Raw genomic sequence first — 13,442 nt, 5'->3', positions numbered from 1 at the left:
CAAGGAGAAGCCTTTCTAGCCTGTGTCATCTAAGTGGGAACTGATGTTTGGGACCCGGTGGCAAAGTTGTATCATATTGGGAAAGTCTCTTTGTATCACATGAACCCCACATTTGACTCCAAATTCATTGGACCTGCATCATTTTAGAATGCAAAGCATGAATAACAATGATGAATGACAAGTATTACTGCATGGCATTTCCCCCCCCATTTTCCACAATTTAACATTGTTATGGTTATCCACAGCTGCAAAGAAATGGACCCTGGGAATCCAACTCTTTTTTCAGTGAGAAATGAGTGTGACATTTACTATAAGTAAAAGAAGAGCCCGAAGGACAACATAAATGCTGGGGGGGACGACACAATATGGGATTTTCTATATTAAGGCATTAGCATTTTACATGGGCATCCTGTAACTCTTACCTGAAAATAGCCTTAGAAAATGTTCTAACCTGCATTCCCTTTGCCAGACTATCAACAGAAACCCCTTAGGAAGGTTTAAGCAGTCAAGAGCCAATGGGACATACAGTATGCACCGTAGCTACAGCTTTCCAGGGTGCTGAAAAGGAAGCTATCAAAGTCTGTGCTGCAAAACAAGTGCTCAATTAGGGCTGTTATATACTGTGTGCGGCCGTGCACGCCTGTGCGAAGGCGCGTGCACGTTCCGCACACGTTTTGTGTGTATACTGTGTGCGAGTAAGGTACTGTATGTGTGTGTGTGTGTGTGTGTGTGTATGTGTGTGTATTTGTGTGTAATTTATTATTTATTTAAAAAAAAATACATTGGTAAAAATAAAACATTTATTAACATTATGCAGACACACACATACATACACACATACACACACACATATATACATACATACACATGCATACATATATACACACACACATATACATACATTTCAGCGCCGGTAGCGGCGCAAAATCATTGTATTCCCCGTCTTCCCCGCAGTCGGCCGGATGCACGTTCACTGCCATGTGGGCGCACGGCCCTTGTATAGAAGGACTGACTCAGCCAATTATAAGTGCCACGCGCACGCACGGCGTAGCGCACGCGGCCACTATATAACAAGCTTTAGCAAGCCGCCAACGAAAGCTTATTGAAAGTAACAGAGATTGTGTCTCTGCTGAATGTGGTGCATTTTCTTCTCTAGTTTTACCCCAGTTTTGCACCAAGAAATCTATAGCACATAACCACCTGAATCTTTGATTCATAGCGGGTGATGTATCAAAGCAGGAACGACCAACTCCAGTCCTCAAAGGCCACCAACAGGTCAGGCTTTAAAGATAACCCTGCTTCAGGTGGCTAAATCAATCCCAGCTTCAGCACAGGTGGCTCAATCCAGTGGCTCAGTCTGAGCAACTGATTCAGCCACCAGTCCTGAAGCAGGGATTACCATTAAAACCTGACCTGTTGGTGTCCTTTGAGGACTGTAGTTGCCCACCCCTGTATCAAAGTCTCCTGGTGGCAAAACAAGCACTTGCTTAAATCCGGACTTCTTGTCTTTTGTACATCTCGTGCACTTTATTTGTCCTGGTTCTGCTACCCCAATTTTCCAGTCAGAAGACATTGAGACATCACCCAGGGAACCTTTTCTGATGATACTGAAGTGGTGATTTTTGATAACATACCTATCGCTGCTATGTATATTTTTATTCAAACAATTCTTATGAGAATTTATCTGATTAAGTGCCACACAGACACATGCATTAATAAGGACACCATATAGAAACTGTTTTACAGTATCTCTGGCTCTGCTATCTCTGTGTACAATTGCCATGTACTGTAAGTGACCTGCATGCTTGCAACATTGAGTACAGTTGCTTGCACCTCATGTAAATACATTTATTAAATGACATATAGATTGTTTTTTTGTACTTGAGAAGAAAATGTTTTCGTTTCCGATTATATGTCTTTTAACACTCTTGTCTGCAAACTCACAAATTCACACCTGGATCAAACATTTCCTGTATTAATTAACAACTCTTCAAGGTGTTAGGGTGAACATATGGCATTTAATTTCCAACTGACAAACCCGTGACTCTCTCTGGTTAGAATACGCAGAATACGTTGCCCACATTTCAGCATAATAATAAAAATCTGTATGACTATTTCATCTCGTTAAAAATTAGACGACTTGAGATAAACATCAGATCCAAGATCTCCATTTATTTAAATACCTGCAAATCAGGCACTTTCTTGTATCGCTTTAACAGAATTCCAAATTCCCCACACTAACCAAATTCGAATCCCTTTGTATCACGGGCAGCTACTAGAAAGGACTGATCTCCGAGATCTACAGGGGGTTGGAGTTGACATCGGATCCCCCATCCCATAAATACATGCAAAAGTGGTCCGCGGACCTCAATCTGACAATTGACACAGACGACTGGAAGGATGTTTGGGAATCGGCAACTAAAACCTCTATTTGTACAATCACTAAAGAAAACATATACAAAATTCTATTCCAGTGGTACCCGACCCCGACTAGGCTGAGCCAGATCTTCCCCGGCACACCTGACCTGTGCTGGAGGGGATGTGGTCATAATGGGGACATGGCTCACATTTGGTGGTCATGTCCAGAGATTCAGAGATATTGGTCCATGATTCAAAAGTTAATACATGAGACCACGGGACTAAAGATCCCCTTGCACCCCCTGACCTTTGTGCTTGGCAAATCTATTGAAAACATCCCCACGCCACTGGGCAGACTGATCTCTTCGATTCTCACAGCCGCCAGATGCTCGGCCGCAGCGGCCTGGAAGCAAATAAAAGCCCCAACTAGAGGCACAGTTGTCAAAAGAATCAACACAGTGATGACTATGGAAAGACTCACAGCGATGCGCCATAAAAAACTGCTGCAGTTCCAAAAAACATGGGACCCGTGGCTGGAGTCTCGATCCCCGGGGCTGGCCACGGTCCAAGTCGTAAGGGCCTTCCTCTCCATCCCCCACCCTTCCACCCCTCCCTCCCCATCTGTCTGTCCCCGTCCCCCTCATTTTTCCTATACATTAAAATGTTTATTAGGAATTACCTGTACCAACCTCAGTCATGTGTTCATGACAACCTTGTATCTTTGGTTATATATTTCCAATAAAAAAAGATTGAAAAAAAAAATTGAAAAAAATTGTAGACTTGGCAAATTTCAGTACCTGCTTAATAATGATAAATGTGTATATTTTTATATTTCTCACTCTGATGTGGGAACAAGATAGGCGTGTTAAATGTCATTACAGCACATAACTGGGAAATGTGGCCGTTTTTGAAAAAAATTTTGAAACGTATTCATTTCTGTCGTTACCTAAATGTTTGGATATGTGTCCTATCATTTAACGTTTGAAATGTCCATGTTCCAAGCGATGTCCTGTTTACATGATATTTAAGAAGCCCCTGAACTTCGGGGAAATGGGCACCTGACTTTGGTTTGAAGGGGCTTGACTGGGGCCATTAAGGGTTAAGGTATAGAGAGGGTCAGATAGGATGTTGGCTGGCCTATCATGGGGCAAGTGAAGTGATGCTTTTCTGGCTATCAATAAAAGGTAGATTAAGGAGTGGGCACACTCCCCTTTCTTCTGTTCCTCCCAGCGGCGTCCCCTACCTCGTTTATTGTTTGAGTTTGTGAATTGTTTCATATATTGTTTGTATATATATATATATATGTCTAAAATAACATTTAATAATCCCCAAAAAATCCAACAATTTAAAACTCACAAACAACAAAGAATAAGAGCATTTTACTGGAACTCTGCTCCTCCGCTCACAAGCCTCTTGATTATGTCCGTCCAGACCAAGAAGCTTGAGGACTGGAGTTGCCCACCCCTGGTATAGAGGTTTTCAAAACTTTTGAGAAACAAGTTGATGTAATAATAAATCCATTAAAATGTCATAATTCGCTAGATTCATGTCCCCTGACAGATGGAAGTAGGTGCCGGTGTCATTTTAATAAGAATTCTGAAGTGTATTTAGATTCAAGATCACCTAAAACACAGTGTGTAACTCGGGGACACAGCCAAGTCTAAACTAAAACTCTATAAAACATATGCATATATTGTAAATACACACACACATATATATATATATATATATATATATATATATATATATATATATATATAAATATATATATATATATCTATATATATCCACCATATATGTAGCACTTTACTGTAAGAGCCTACTGACAGTTTAAAATACAGGGAACTACTTATACATGAAATGACAGGGATTGAGTGGGAGAGAAAGGTGCTGCTCAGATGTACAGTACATACAATCTGTGGTGTGTGAGGAGTCAGCGGAAGATGCTGAGCATGAGGGGGAGGTAAGACATAGAGCAGAAACAAACGCATTTAGAAGTGTCTTAAGCACTTATGCTTCCTACATGATTTCTCATAATTTCCTTAGCAACACAGTTTGAAAGGTGCCGCAGCCACCTCCAAGGTAGAAACCGCTTCTGTTGCCAAGAGGTGGGAGCGACTGACACAGCACAACGTTTCTGAAAGTGTGACACCAGCCCACTTCTTGCTTCTGTTTGCTAAAATGGGTTTATATGGATTTAGAGCAGCAGTTGTACATTGTCCTAATACTGTGTGTCAATGTATGCTCCCAATTGTCTTTGTTTCCCTCTACTAAGATTTGTGTTGGTTTGGCCACACCATCTCTTACAGTAGGTATGTCCCTCAAGATAACGCTGGTATCTTTGCTGGCTGTTAGTTCCTTATTAGATGGCCCATTGTGGTGCTGACAGACTAAGAACATTTCCACAACAGGTTCCTATTAAGACAATGTGTAGAATTTCAGGAGAATAAATACAATCAGTTAATCTGAGTGATACCAATAGTGACAATTTAAGTGGAGCTTTCAAAAATATAAATGTACTGTACATGTGGTTAAAGCCGTGCTGGTCTTCCACTTCAGATCTTCAGCACTTCAGCTGCATCTTCAGTTACTTACTCACTTTGTCTAAGGATGCAAAGCTTTAGCACGACTTAACTCCCATTCATTTGAATAGGAATAAAGATGTGCTATAGCTTTGCACCTTTCAGTGAATTTGGGCCTGTGTGTGATGTTGGATAAACCCATATCTCCTGGTGCCTCTTCCTACCTGTATGGCCAATTAGAGTAGAAAGCAGCTGTCTTCTAAGTTTTTTTTAATTTTTTTAATACCCATCCAAAATACAGGTGGGTAATTTGAGGGTCTTTCCAACTCATGCCGTTGGGTGCAGTGCAGGGAGTAACACTTATTCTTCCATCTATGGCCTTATGAAAGACGAAGAGTTATTCAATTCAAATATAATTACTCTGTCCAGAGCTTTCATCTGTCACTTAATTTGTGTTACCTTGCATACAGTATATGAACTGTGTACGGATGAAAAATACTTATATCCAGAAAATACTCAGGTGAGTCCATAAATACTCAACTGTGAACTCAAAATTGTTACTTCTGCTTAAATCAAAACCTCATTTGGAAAACACTAAAGATAATTGAATCTATTTAAGGTCATTTTTTGGAGTGCTTAAGCCATGTATATCAATTATGCGAATTGAATTGTTAATCCTGGGATAAGGATATTGATTAGCAATCTGCACGGGCTAATTCCTTATAGTAATACCTCTTGCTGAGTATATACAAAGAGTTACATACAAACCAAGTCATCAGGATCATCAGAATATGGCTTAAAACTGATAAAACATACTAGTAATAATAGCATGTTCTTGTATAGCGTTGCTAGTTTTACAGAGACATTTTGCAGGCACAGGTCCCTGCCCCATGGAGCTTACAATCTATGTTTTTGGTGCCTGAGGGACAGGGAGATAATGTGACTTGCCCAAGGTCACAAGGAACCAACACCAGGAATTGAGCCAGGTTCCCCTGCTTCAAAACTCAGTGCCAGTCAGTGAATTTACTCATTGAGCCACTCCTTCTCTCCAAGAAATACAGCACTAGAATAATGATGTTTGGAATTGAAATTTATGGTGAATTATCCCATTAGTTAGACATTTTTGTTATATAGTACATTCTTATTTACTCTACTGAGTAGTGTGAAGGACAGTCCCAAATTCCTCCCCATCTCTTAAATAACCTTTATTTTTGCTCATTCTTCCGCTATGGAATCCACTTATTTCACCAGAGCAATACATCCCGTAAAGAAGTCTGCAAAACGGGATGTTCTAAAAAGAGTAGGAGACAAAGAATAAAGAACCCTACCGGGAGATACAACTCATTAATGATTTGCATTTGGTGATGTGCAAACCTTTAAAAGCCCTGGTTACTAATTAATGAGCCTGAACGATTTCTTTTAGGAGGAAACAAGCCTGACCGTAAGAACCCGCAGGAAACAACATTCTTGTAAAGCTAAATTGATTGAAAATTGAGGAAACTTTCACCAGTAAATCATATTCTCATTTTTATTAATGCTTCCAATAAAAGACGTCGAGTAAAATACAATATACACAATGAATCCTTATGGTAAAGGACTTATTTAGTGCCTGAAAATAGGGAGAGGATTTTAACCAAAGCCATGCCAGTCTGGGGCAGGTGGCCGACTCAGGAGGGGAGGCGCTGTTTCTGGAAGAGTGAAGATTGTGGTCATTGAAAAATTCAGGTTTGTTGAATTAACCTCTGGTTCCAGTACCCACACAGTAACACAAACTGGGAATTGTTACAGGGAGAGGAGTGTGTGTCCCGCTTGTTACAGGGAGAGGAGTGTGTGTCTCACATGTTACAGGGAGAGGAGTGCTTGTCTCACATGTTACAGGGAGAGGAGTGCGTGTCTCACATGCTACAGGGAGAGGAGTGTGTGCCTCACATGTTACATGGAGAGGAGTGCATGGCTCGCATGTTACAGGGAGAGGAGTGCGTGTCTCGCTTGTTACAGGGAGAGGAGTGCGTGTCTTGCATGTTACAGGGAGAGGAGTGCGTGTCTCGCTTGTTACATGGAGAGGAGTGCATGTCTCACATGTTACAGGGAGAGGAGTGCGTGTCTCGCTTGTTACAGGGAGAGGAGTGCGTGTCTCGCTTGTTACATGGAGAGGAGTGCATGTCTCACATGTTACAGGGAGAGGAGTGCGTGTCTCGCTTGTTACAGGGAGAGGAGTGCGTGTCTCGCTTGTTACATGGAGAGGAGTGCATGTCTCACATGTTACAGGGAGAGGAGTGCATGTCTCACATGTTAAAGGGAGAGGAGTGCGTGTCTCGCTTGTTACAGGGAGAGGAGTGCGTGTCTCGCTTGTTACATGGAGAGGAGTGCATGTCTCACATGTTACAGGGAGAGGAGTGCGTGCCTCACATGTTACATGGAGAAGAGTGCATGGCTCGCATATTACAGGGAGATGAGTGCGTGTCTCGCTTGTTACAGGGAGAGGAGTGCGTGTCTCGCTTGTTACAGGGAGAAGAGTGCGTGTCTCACATATTACAGGGAGAGGAGTGCGTGCCTCACATGTTACATGGAGAGGAGTGCGTGTCTCGCATATTACAGGGAGAGGAGTGCGTGTCTCGCTTGTTACAGGGAGAGGAATGCGTGTCTCGCTTCTTACAGGGAGAGGAGTGCGTGTCTCGCTTGTTACAGGGAGAGGAGTGCATATCTCGCTTGTTACAGGGAGAAGAGTGCATGCCTCACATGTTACAGGGAGAGGAGTGCGTGTCTCGCTTGTTACAGGGAGAGGAGTGCATGCCTCACATGTTACAGGGAGAGGAGTGCGTGTCTCGCTTCTTACAGGGAGAGGAGTGCGTGTCTCGCTTCTTACAGGGAGAGGAGTGCGTGTCTCGCTTGTTACAGGGAGAGGAGTGCGTGTCCCGCATGTTACAGGGAGAGGGATGCGTGTCTCGCTTGTTACAGGGACAGGAGTGCGTGTCTCGCTTGTTACATGGAGAGGAGTGGGTGTCTCGCTTGTTACAGGGAGAGGAGTGCGTGTCTCGGTTGTTACAGGGAGAGGAGTGCGTGTCTCACTTGTTACAGGGAGAGGAGTGCGTGTCTCGCTTGTTGCATGGAGAGGAGTGCGTGTCTCGCTTGTTGCATGGAGAGGAGTGCGTGTCTCGCTTGTTGCATGGAGAGGAGTGCGTGTCTCGCTTTGTACAAGGAGAGGAGTGCGTGTCTCGCTTGTTGCATGGAGAGGAGTGCGTGTCTCGCTTGTTACAGGGAGAGGAGTGCGTGTCTCGCTTGTTACAGGGAGAGGAGTGCATGTCTCGCTTGTTACATGGAGAGGAGTGCGTGTCTCGCTTGTTGCATGGAGAGGAGTGCGTGTCTCGCTTGTTACATGGAGAGGAGTGTATGTCTCGCTTGTTGCATGGAGAGGAGTGCGTGTCTCGCTTGTTACAGGGAGAGAAGTGCGTGTCTCGCTTGTTACAGGGAGAGATGTGCGTGTCTCGCTTGTTACATGGAGAAGAGTGCGTGTCTCGCTTGTTGCATGGAGAGGAGTGCGTATCTCGCTTGTTACATGGAGAGGAGTGCGTGTCTCACTTGTTACAGGGAGAGGAGTGCGTGTCTCGCTTGTTGCATGGAGAGGAGTGCGTGTCTCGCTTGTTGCAGGGAGAGGAGTGCATGTCTCGCTTGTTACAGGGAGAGGAGTGCGTGTCTCGGTTGTTACAGGGAGAGGAGTGTGTGTCTCGCTTGGTACAAGGAGAGGAGTGCGTGTCTCGCTTGTTGCATGGAGAGGAGTGCGTATCTCGCTTGTTACATGGAGAGGAGTGCGTGTCTCACTTGTTACAGGGAGAGGAGTGCGTGTCTCGCTTGTTGCATGGAGAGGAGTGCGTGTCTCGCTTGTTACATGGAGAGGAGTGCGTGTCTCGCTTGTTGCATGGAGAGGAGTGCGTGTCTCGCTTTGTACAAGGAGAGGAGTGCGTGTCTCGCTTGTTGCATGGAGAGGAGTGCGTGTCTCGCTTGTTACAGGGAGAGGAGTGCGTGTCTCGCTTGTTACAGGGAGAGGAGTGCATGTCTCGCTTGTTACATGGAGAGGAGTGCGTGTCTCGCTTGTTGCATGGAGAGGAGTGCGTGTCTCGCTTGTTACATGGAGAGGAGTGCATGTCTCGCTTGTTGCATAGAGAGGAGTGCGTGTCTCGCTTGTTACAGGGAGAGAAGTGCGTGTCTCGCTTGTTACAGGGAGAGATGTGCGTGTCTCGCTTGTTACATGGAGAAGAGTGCGTGTCTCGCTTGTTGCATGGAGAGGAGTGCGTTTCTCGCTTGTTACAGGAGAGGAGTGCGTGTCTCGCTTGTTGCATGGAGAGGAGTGCGTGTCTCGTTTGTTACAGGGAGAGGTGTGCGTGTCTCGCTTGTTACAGGGAGAGGAGTGCGTGTCTCGCTTGTTACAGGGAGAGGAGTGCGTGTCTCGCTTGTTGCAGGGAGAGGAGTGTGTGTCTCGCTTGTTACAAGGAGAGGAGTGCGGGTCTCGCTTGTTACAGAGAGAGGAGTGAGTGTCTCGCTTGTTGCATGGAGAGGAGTGCGTGTCTCGCTTGTTGCATGGAGAGGAGTGCGTGTCTCACATGTTACAGGGAGAGGTGTGCGTGTCTCGCTTGTTACATGGAGAGGAGTGTGTGTCTCGCTTGTTGCATGGAGAGGAGTGCGTTTCTCGCTTGTTACAGGAGAGGAGTTAGTGTCTCGCTTGTTGCATGGAGAGGTGTGCGTGTCTCGCTTGTTGCATGGAGAGGAGTGCGTGTCTCGTTTGTTACAGGGAGAGGAGTGCGTGTCTCGCTTGTTACAGGGAGAGGAGTGCGTGTCTCGCTTGTTACAGGGAGAGGAGTGCGTGTCTCGTTTGTTACAGGGAGAGGAGTGCGTGTCTCGCTTGTTACAGGGAGAGGAGTGCGTGTCTCGCTTGTTACAGGGAGAGGAGTGCGTGTCTCGCTTGTTGCAGGGAGAGGAGTGCGTGTCTCGCTTGTTACAAGGAGAGGAGTGCGGGTCTCGCTTGTTACAGGGAGAGGAGTGAGTGTCTCGCTTGTTGCATGGAGAGGAGTGCGTGTCTCACATGTTACAGGGAGAGGAGTGCGTGTCTCGCTTGTTACAGGGAGAGGAGTGAGTGTCTCGCTTGTTGCATGGAGAGGAGTGCGTGTCTTACATGTTACAGAGAGAGGAGTGCGTGTCTCGCTTGTTACACGGAGAGGAGTGTGTGTCTCGCTTGGTACAAGGAGAGGAGTGCGTGTCTCGCTTGTTACATGGAGAGGAGTGCGTGTCTCGCTTGTTACATGGAGAGGAGTGCGTGTCTCGCTTGTTACAGGGAGAGGAGTGCATGTCTCGCTTGGTACAAGGAGAGGAGTGCGTGTCTCGCTTGTTGCATGGAGAGGAGTGCGTGTCCCACATCTTACAGGGAGAGGAGTGCGTGTCTCGCTTGTTAAATGGAGAGGAGGAGTGCGTGTCTCGCTTGTTACATGGAGAGGAGTGCGTGTCTCGCTTGTTGCATGGAGAGGAGTGCGTGTCTCACATGTTACAGGGAGAGGAGTGCGTGTCTCGCTTGTTACAGGGAGAGGAGTGCGTGTCTCGCTTGTTACAGGGAGAGGGGTGCGTGTCTCGCTTGTTACAGGGAGAGGAGTGCGTGTCTCGCTTGTTACATGGAGAGGTGTGTGTGTCTCGCTTGTTGCATGGAGAGGAGTGCGTGTCTCACATGTTACAGGGAGAGGAGTGCGTGTCTCGCTTGTTACAGGGAGAGGAGTGCGTGTCTCGCTTGTTACAGGGAGAGGAGTGCGTGTCTCGCTTGTTACATGGAGAGGAGTGCGTGTCTCGCTTGTTACAGGGAGAGGAGTGCGTGTCTCGCTTGTTACAGGGAGAGGAGTGCGTGTCTCGCTTGTTACAGGGAGAGGTGTGTGTGTCTCGCTTGGTACAAGGAGAGGAGTGCGTGTCTCGCTTGTTGCAGGGAGAGGAGTGCATGTCTCGCTTGTTACAGGGAGAGGAGTGCGTGTCTCACTTGTTGCAGGGAGAGGAGTGCGTGTCTCGCTTGTTACAGGGAGAGGAGTGCGTGTCTCGCTTGTTACAGGGAGAGGAGTGAGTGTCTCGTTTGTTACAGGGAGAAGAGTGCGTGTCTCGCTTGTTACATGGAGAGGAGTGCGTGTCTCGTTTGTTACAGGGAGAAGAGTGCGTGTCTCGCTTGTTACAGGGAGAGGAGTGCGCGTCTCGCTTGGTACAAGGAGAGGAGTGCGTCTCTCGCTTGTTGCAGGGAGAGGAGTGCGTGTCTCGCTTGTTACAGGGAGAGGAGTGCGTGTCGCGCTTGTTACAGGGAGAGGAGTGAGTGTCTCGCTTTAAAGCTCTGTATATTGATGTCTCTTTTTAATAAGGATTTAGCAAGACTTATACTGGGGTATTCAACTCACCGTTTGACTTTTCGCTGTCTGCAGGTTTCATCTGAATAGGATGATGCATCTAAAATAAAATGGAGAAAAAAAAACAGAGTTGTGTTAAAGTTTGACGTGTAACCGTCTTCTTTTTAGTTTGAGGCTGTCTCAATATAGTTTCTGAGTTTAATTTTAAGAATCTGCTGTTCATAAAAAAAAAAAAAAGGACAACCTTTGAGCAGGTCTACGCTGTGCATCAATTTGTATCCTCACATCTATTTTTTATATTAAGGTTTTTGAGCAGGAGTGGCCAACTCCAGACCTCAAGGGCCACCAACAGGTCAGGTATGAAGGATATCCCTGCTTCAGCACAGGTGGCCCAGTCTTTGATTGAGCCACCTGTGCTGACGCAGGGACATCCTTACAACCTGACCTGTTGGTGGCCCTTGAGGACTGGAGTTGGCCCCTCCCATGTTAGAGGATTTGGGCGGTGGCCCCAGTGATATTATTTGTATCCTGGATTAAGAGAAACTTTGCAGTACGTAACCAGACACTATTGTTTTGTATTGCAGCACGTTATGTCCGGGTGCAGAGTCCGTGCCAGGAACTACTGCTCTGAGCAGAAAAGTTCAAATCAAGCTCCTCTGCATTACATAAAGGCCCACCTGGCAATGAAAAGGTTAAGCAAATTAAGCAAATCAATTAACATAACCAGACCCATTCACATTCATTATTTTTGTTTGAATGATCAATTTCGATCACACTATTGATCCCTGCCGTTAGCATTTGCGGTGTAGCTTATTAAAAATATTTAGATGCATTAAATGAAGATCAACCTACCAGTTACTATTTAAAACGTTAAATAGAAAAGAGGAGGACACCTATTATCATGTAACCCGTTCTGTGATGCAGATGCATTGAGATTAAGCCGTGATGTCTAAAAAAACCCGAATAATAGGAATGAACCTTTTCCACACTGCAGAATAAAATGCCGTTGAAAGACTACATTACACCCATTGGTTTTGCAAACGGGTAATATACCGTATACACTCGCTGACCCCGCGAGGAAAACAGAACTTGCTATGAATAACCACACTACCCATGCTGTCCAATGAAAATACCATTGTGCACTTTTATAGTTCACCAACCAGAAGTAAAGGGCGTCTCCTGCTAAATGGGTTTTCCCGGCACACCATCCTTTTGGATACTTCCGAAATAAGGAGGCGGTTTAACATTTCCTATCTTGCAAACCTACAAAAGACAGGATTAGCTCAGCTATTTCCCACTTGTAAGTGAAGTCAGAGTATTTATCTTTTATTTCAATGCAATTCGGTTTCTTTCTCGGTGCACATCCCCATGATGGATTCATTTCTTTTTTTACTTCCCATTTTTAAATATTTGATGGGGTCTGCGCTCATAATATGTCCTGTCCTGCCTGCAGTCCCAGGGGGAGGCAGCGGCTTCCATAATGGCATGAGAATCACTGATGCTGTAGAACCTATTTCAGGAATCAAGTGGAATGTTTTACTGAAGCTGATGCCAAAGGTCCTCTCCACTTATCAGCTGCTGATCACCCAGGTCAGACAATCTTCACGAAAAGCACTCGTCTTAAACAACCACAATAAAAAGACAGATCACAACTGAATCACACCACCTTTTTCTAAGAGTGTCCATAGCTCTAAACGGTCCCGAGATCCAAAATTAGTGAGATTTCTGACTTTTGGACATAATGTACAGTTTATCACTGTATCGTGTTTAAGAAATGTCAAGAAAGGGTGTGCAAGTGTGTGAAAATCATGTAGGCTTTTCTGAGTATTGTCTTTATTAGACCAAAGAAATGGCATTTTAATAGAACAATTCGCTCTTCCAGGGCTGTGTATGACAAGCCTGATGCTAAAAATGAAACGGACTGAGAAGGACTCGCTGTAACTGCTCTATTCAACACTCACCGTTAATGATGCCCATACTTTCATTCAAGATGAAGCATTGTTAACTATGCAACACCACGCTTCTCACTATATTGAGTACGAGTTGAAGTGAGTGACATCCCACTGGAACGCCAGAACGTTGGTGCTAAAAAGGACTAATGCAAGACCCAGATGAGTGAGATTCTTCATGCGTATATCTAAGATGTAAAACCCCTGATGGTGTTTGTAGGCATTTCTGATAGGCAAAGGGTTAAACCCGG

The 13,442-nt window shown here is 45.2% G+C and overlaps 1 protein-coding gene across 31 annotated transcripts in view; it reads right to left on the bottom strand.

Annotated features, from left to right (window-relative positions):
* Positions 1-13,442, bottom strand: part of CELF2 (CUGBP Elav-like family member 2) — a 392,945-nt gene that overhangs the window by 93,862 nt on the left and 285,641 nt on the right. For all 31 annotated transcript variants that reach the window (XM_075599457.1, XM_075599436.1, XM_075599441.1 and 28 more), the window contains exon 4: positions 11,294-11,342. In XM_075599457.1, the coding sequence (XP_075455572.1) occupies positions 11,294-11,342 (49 nt within the window). The remainder of the gene's footprint in view (positions 1-11,293; positions 11,343-13,442) is intronic.

Source organism: Ascaphus truei, chromosome 5 (assembly GCF_040206685.1).
Source record: "Ascaphus truei isolate aAscTru1 chromosome 5, aAscTru1.hap1, whole genome shotgun sequence".
NCBI classification, from domain to species: Eukaryota; Metazoa; Chordata; class Amphibia; order Anura; family Ascaphidae; genus Ascaphus; species Ascaphus truei.
Note: the sequence above shows the minus strand (reverse complement) of the source record. Positions and strands in the feature narration are given on the sequence as shown.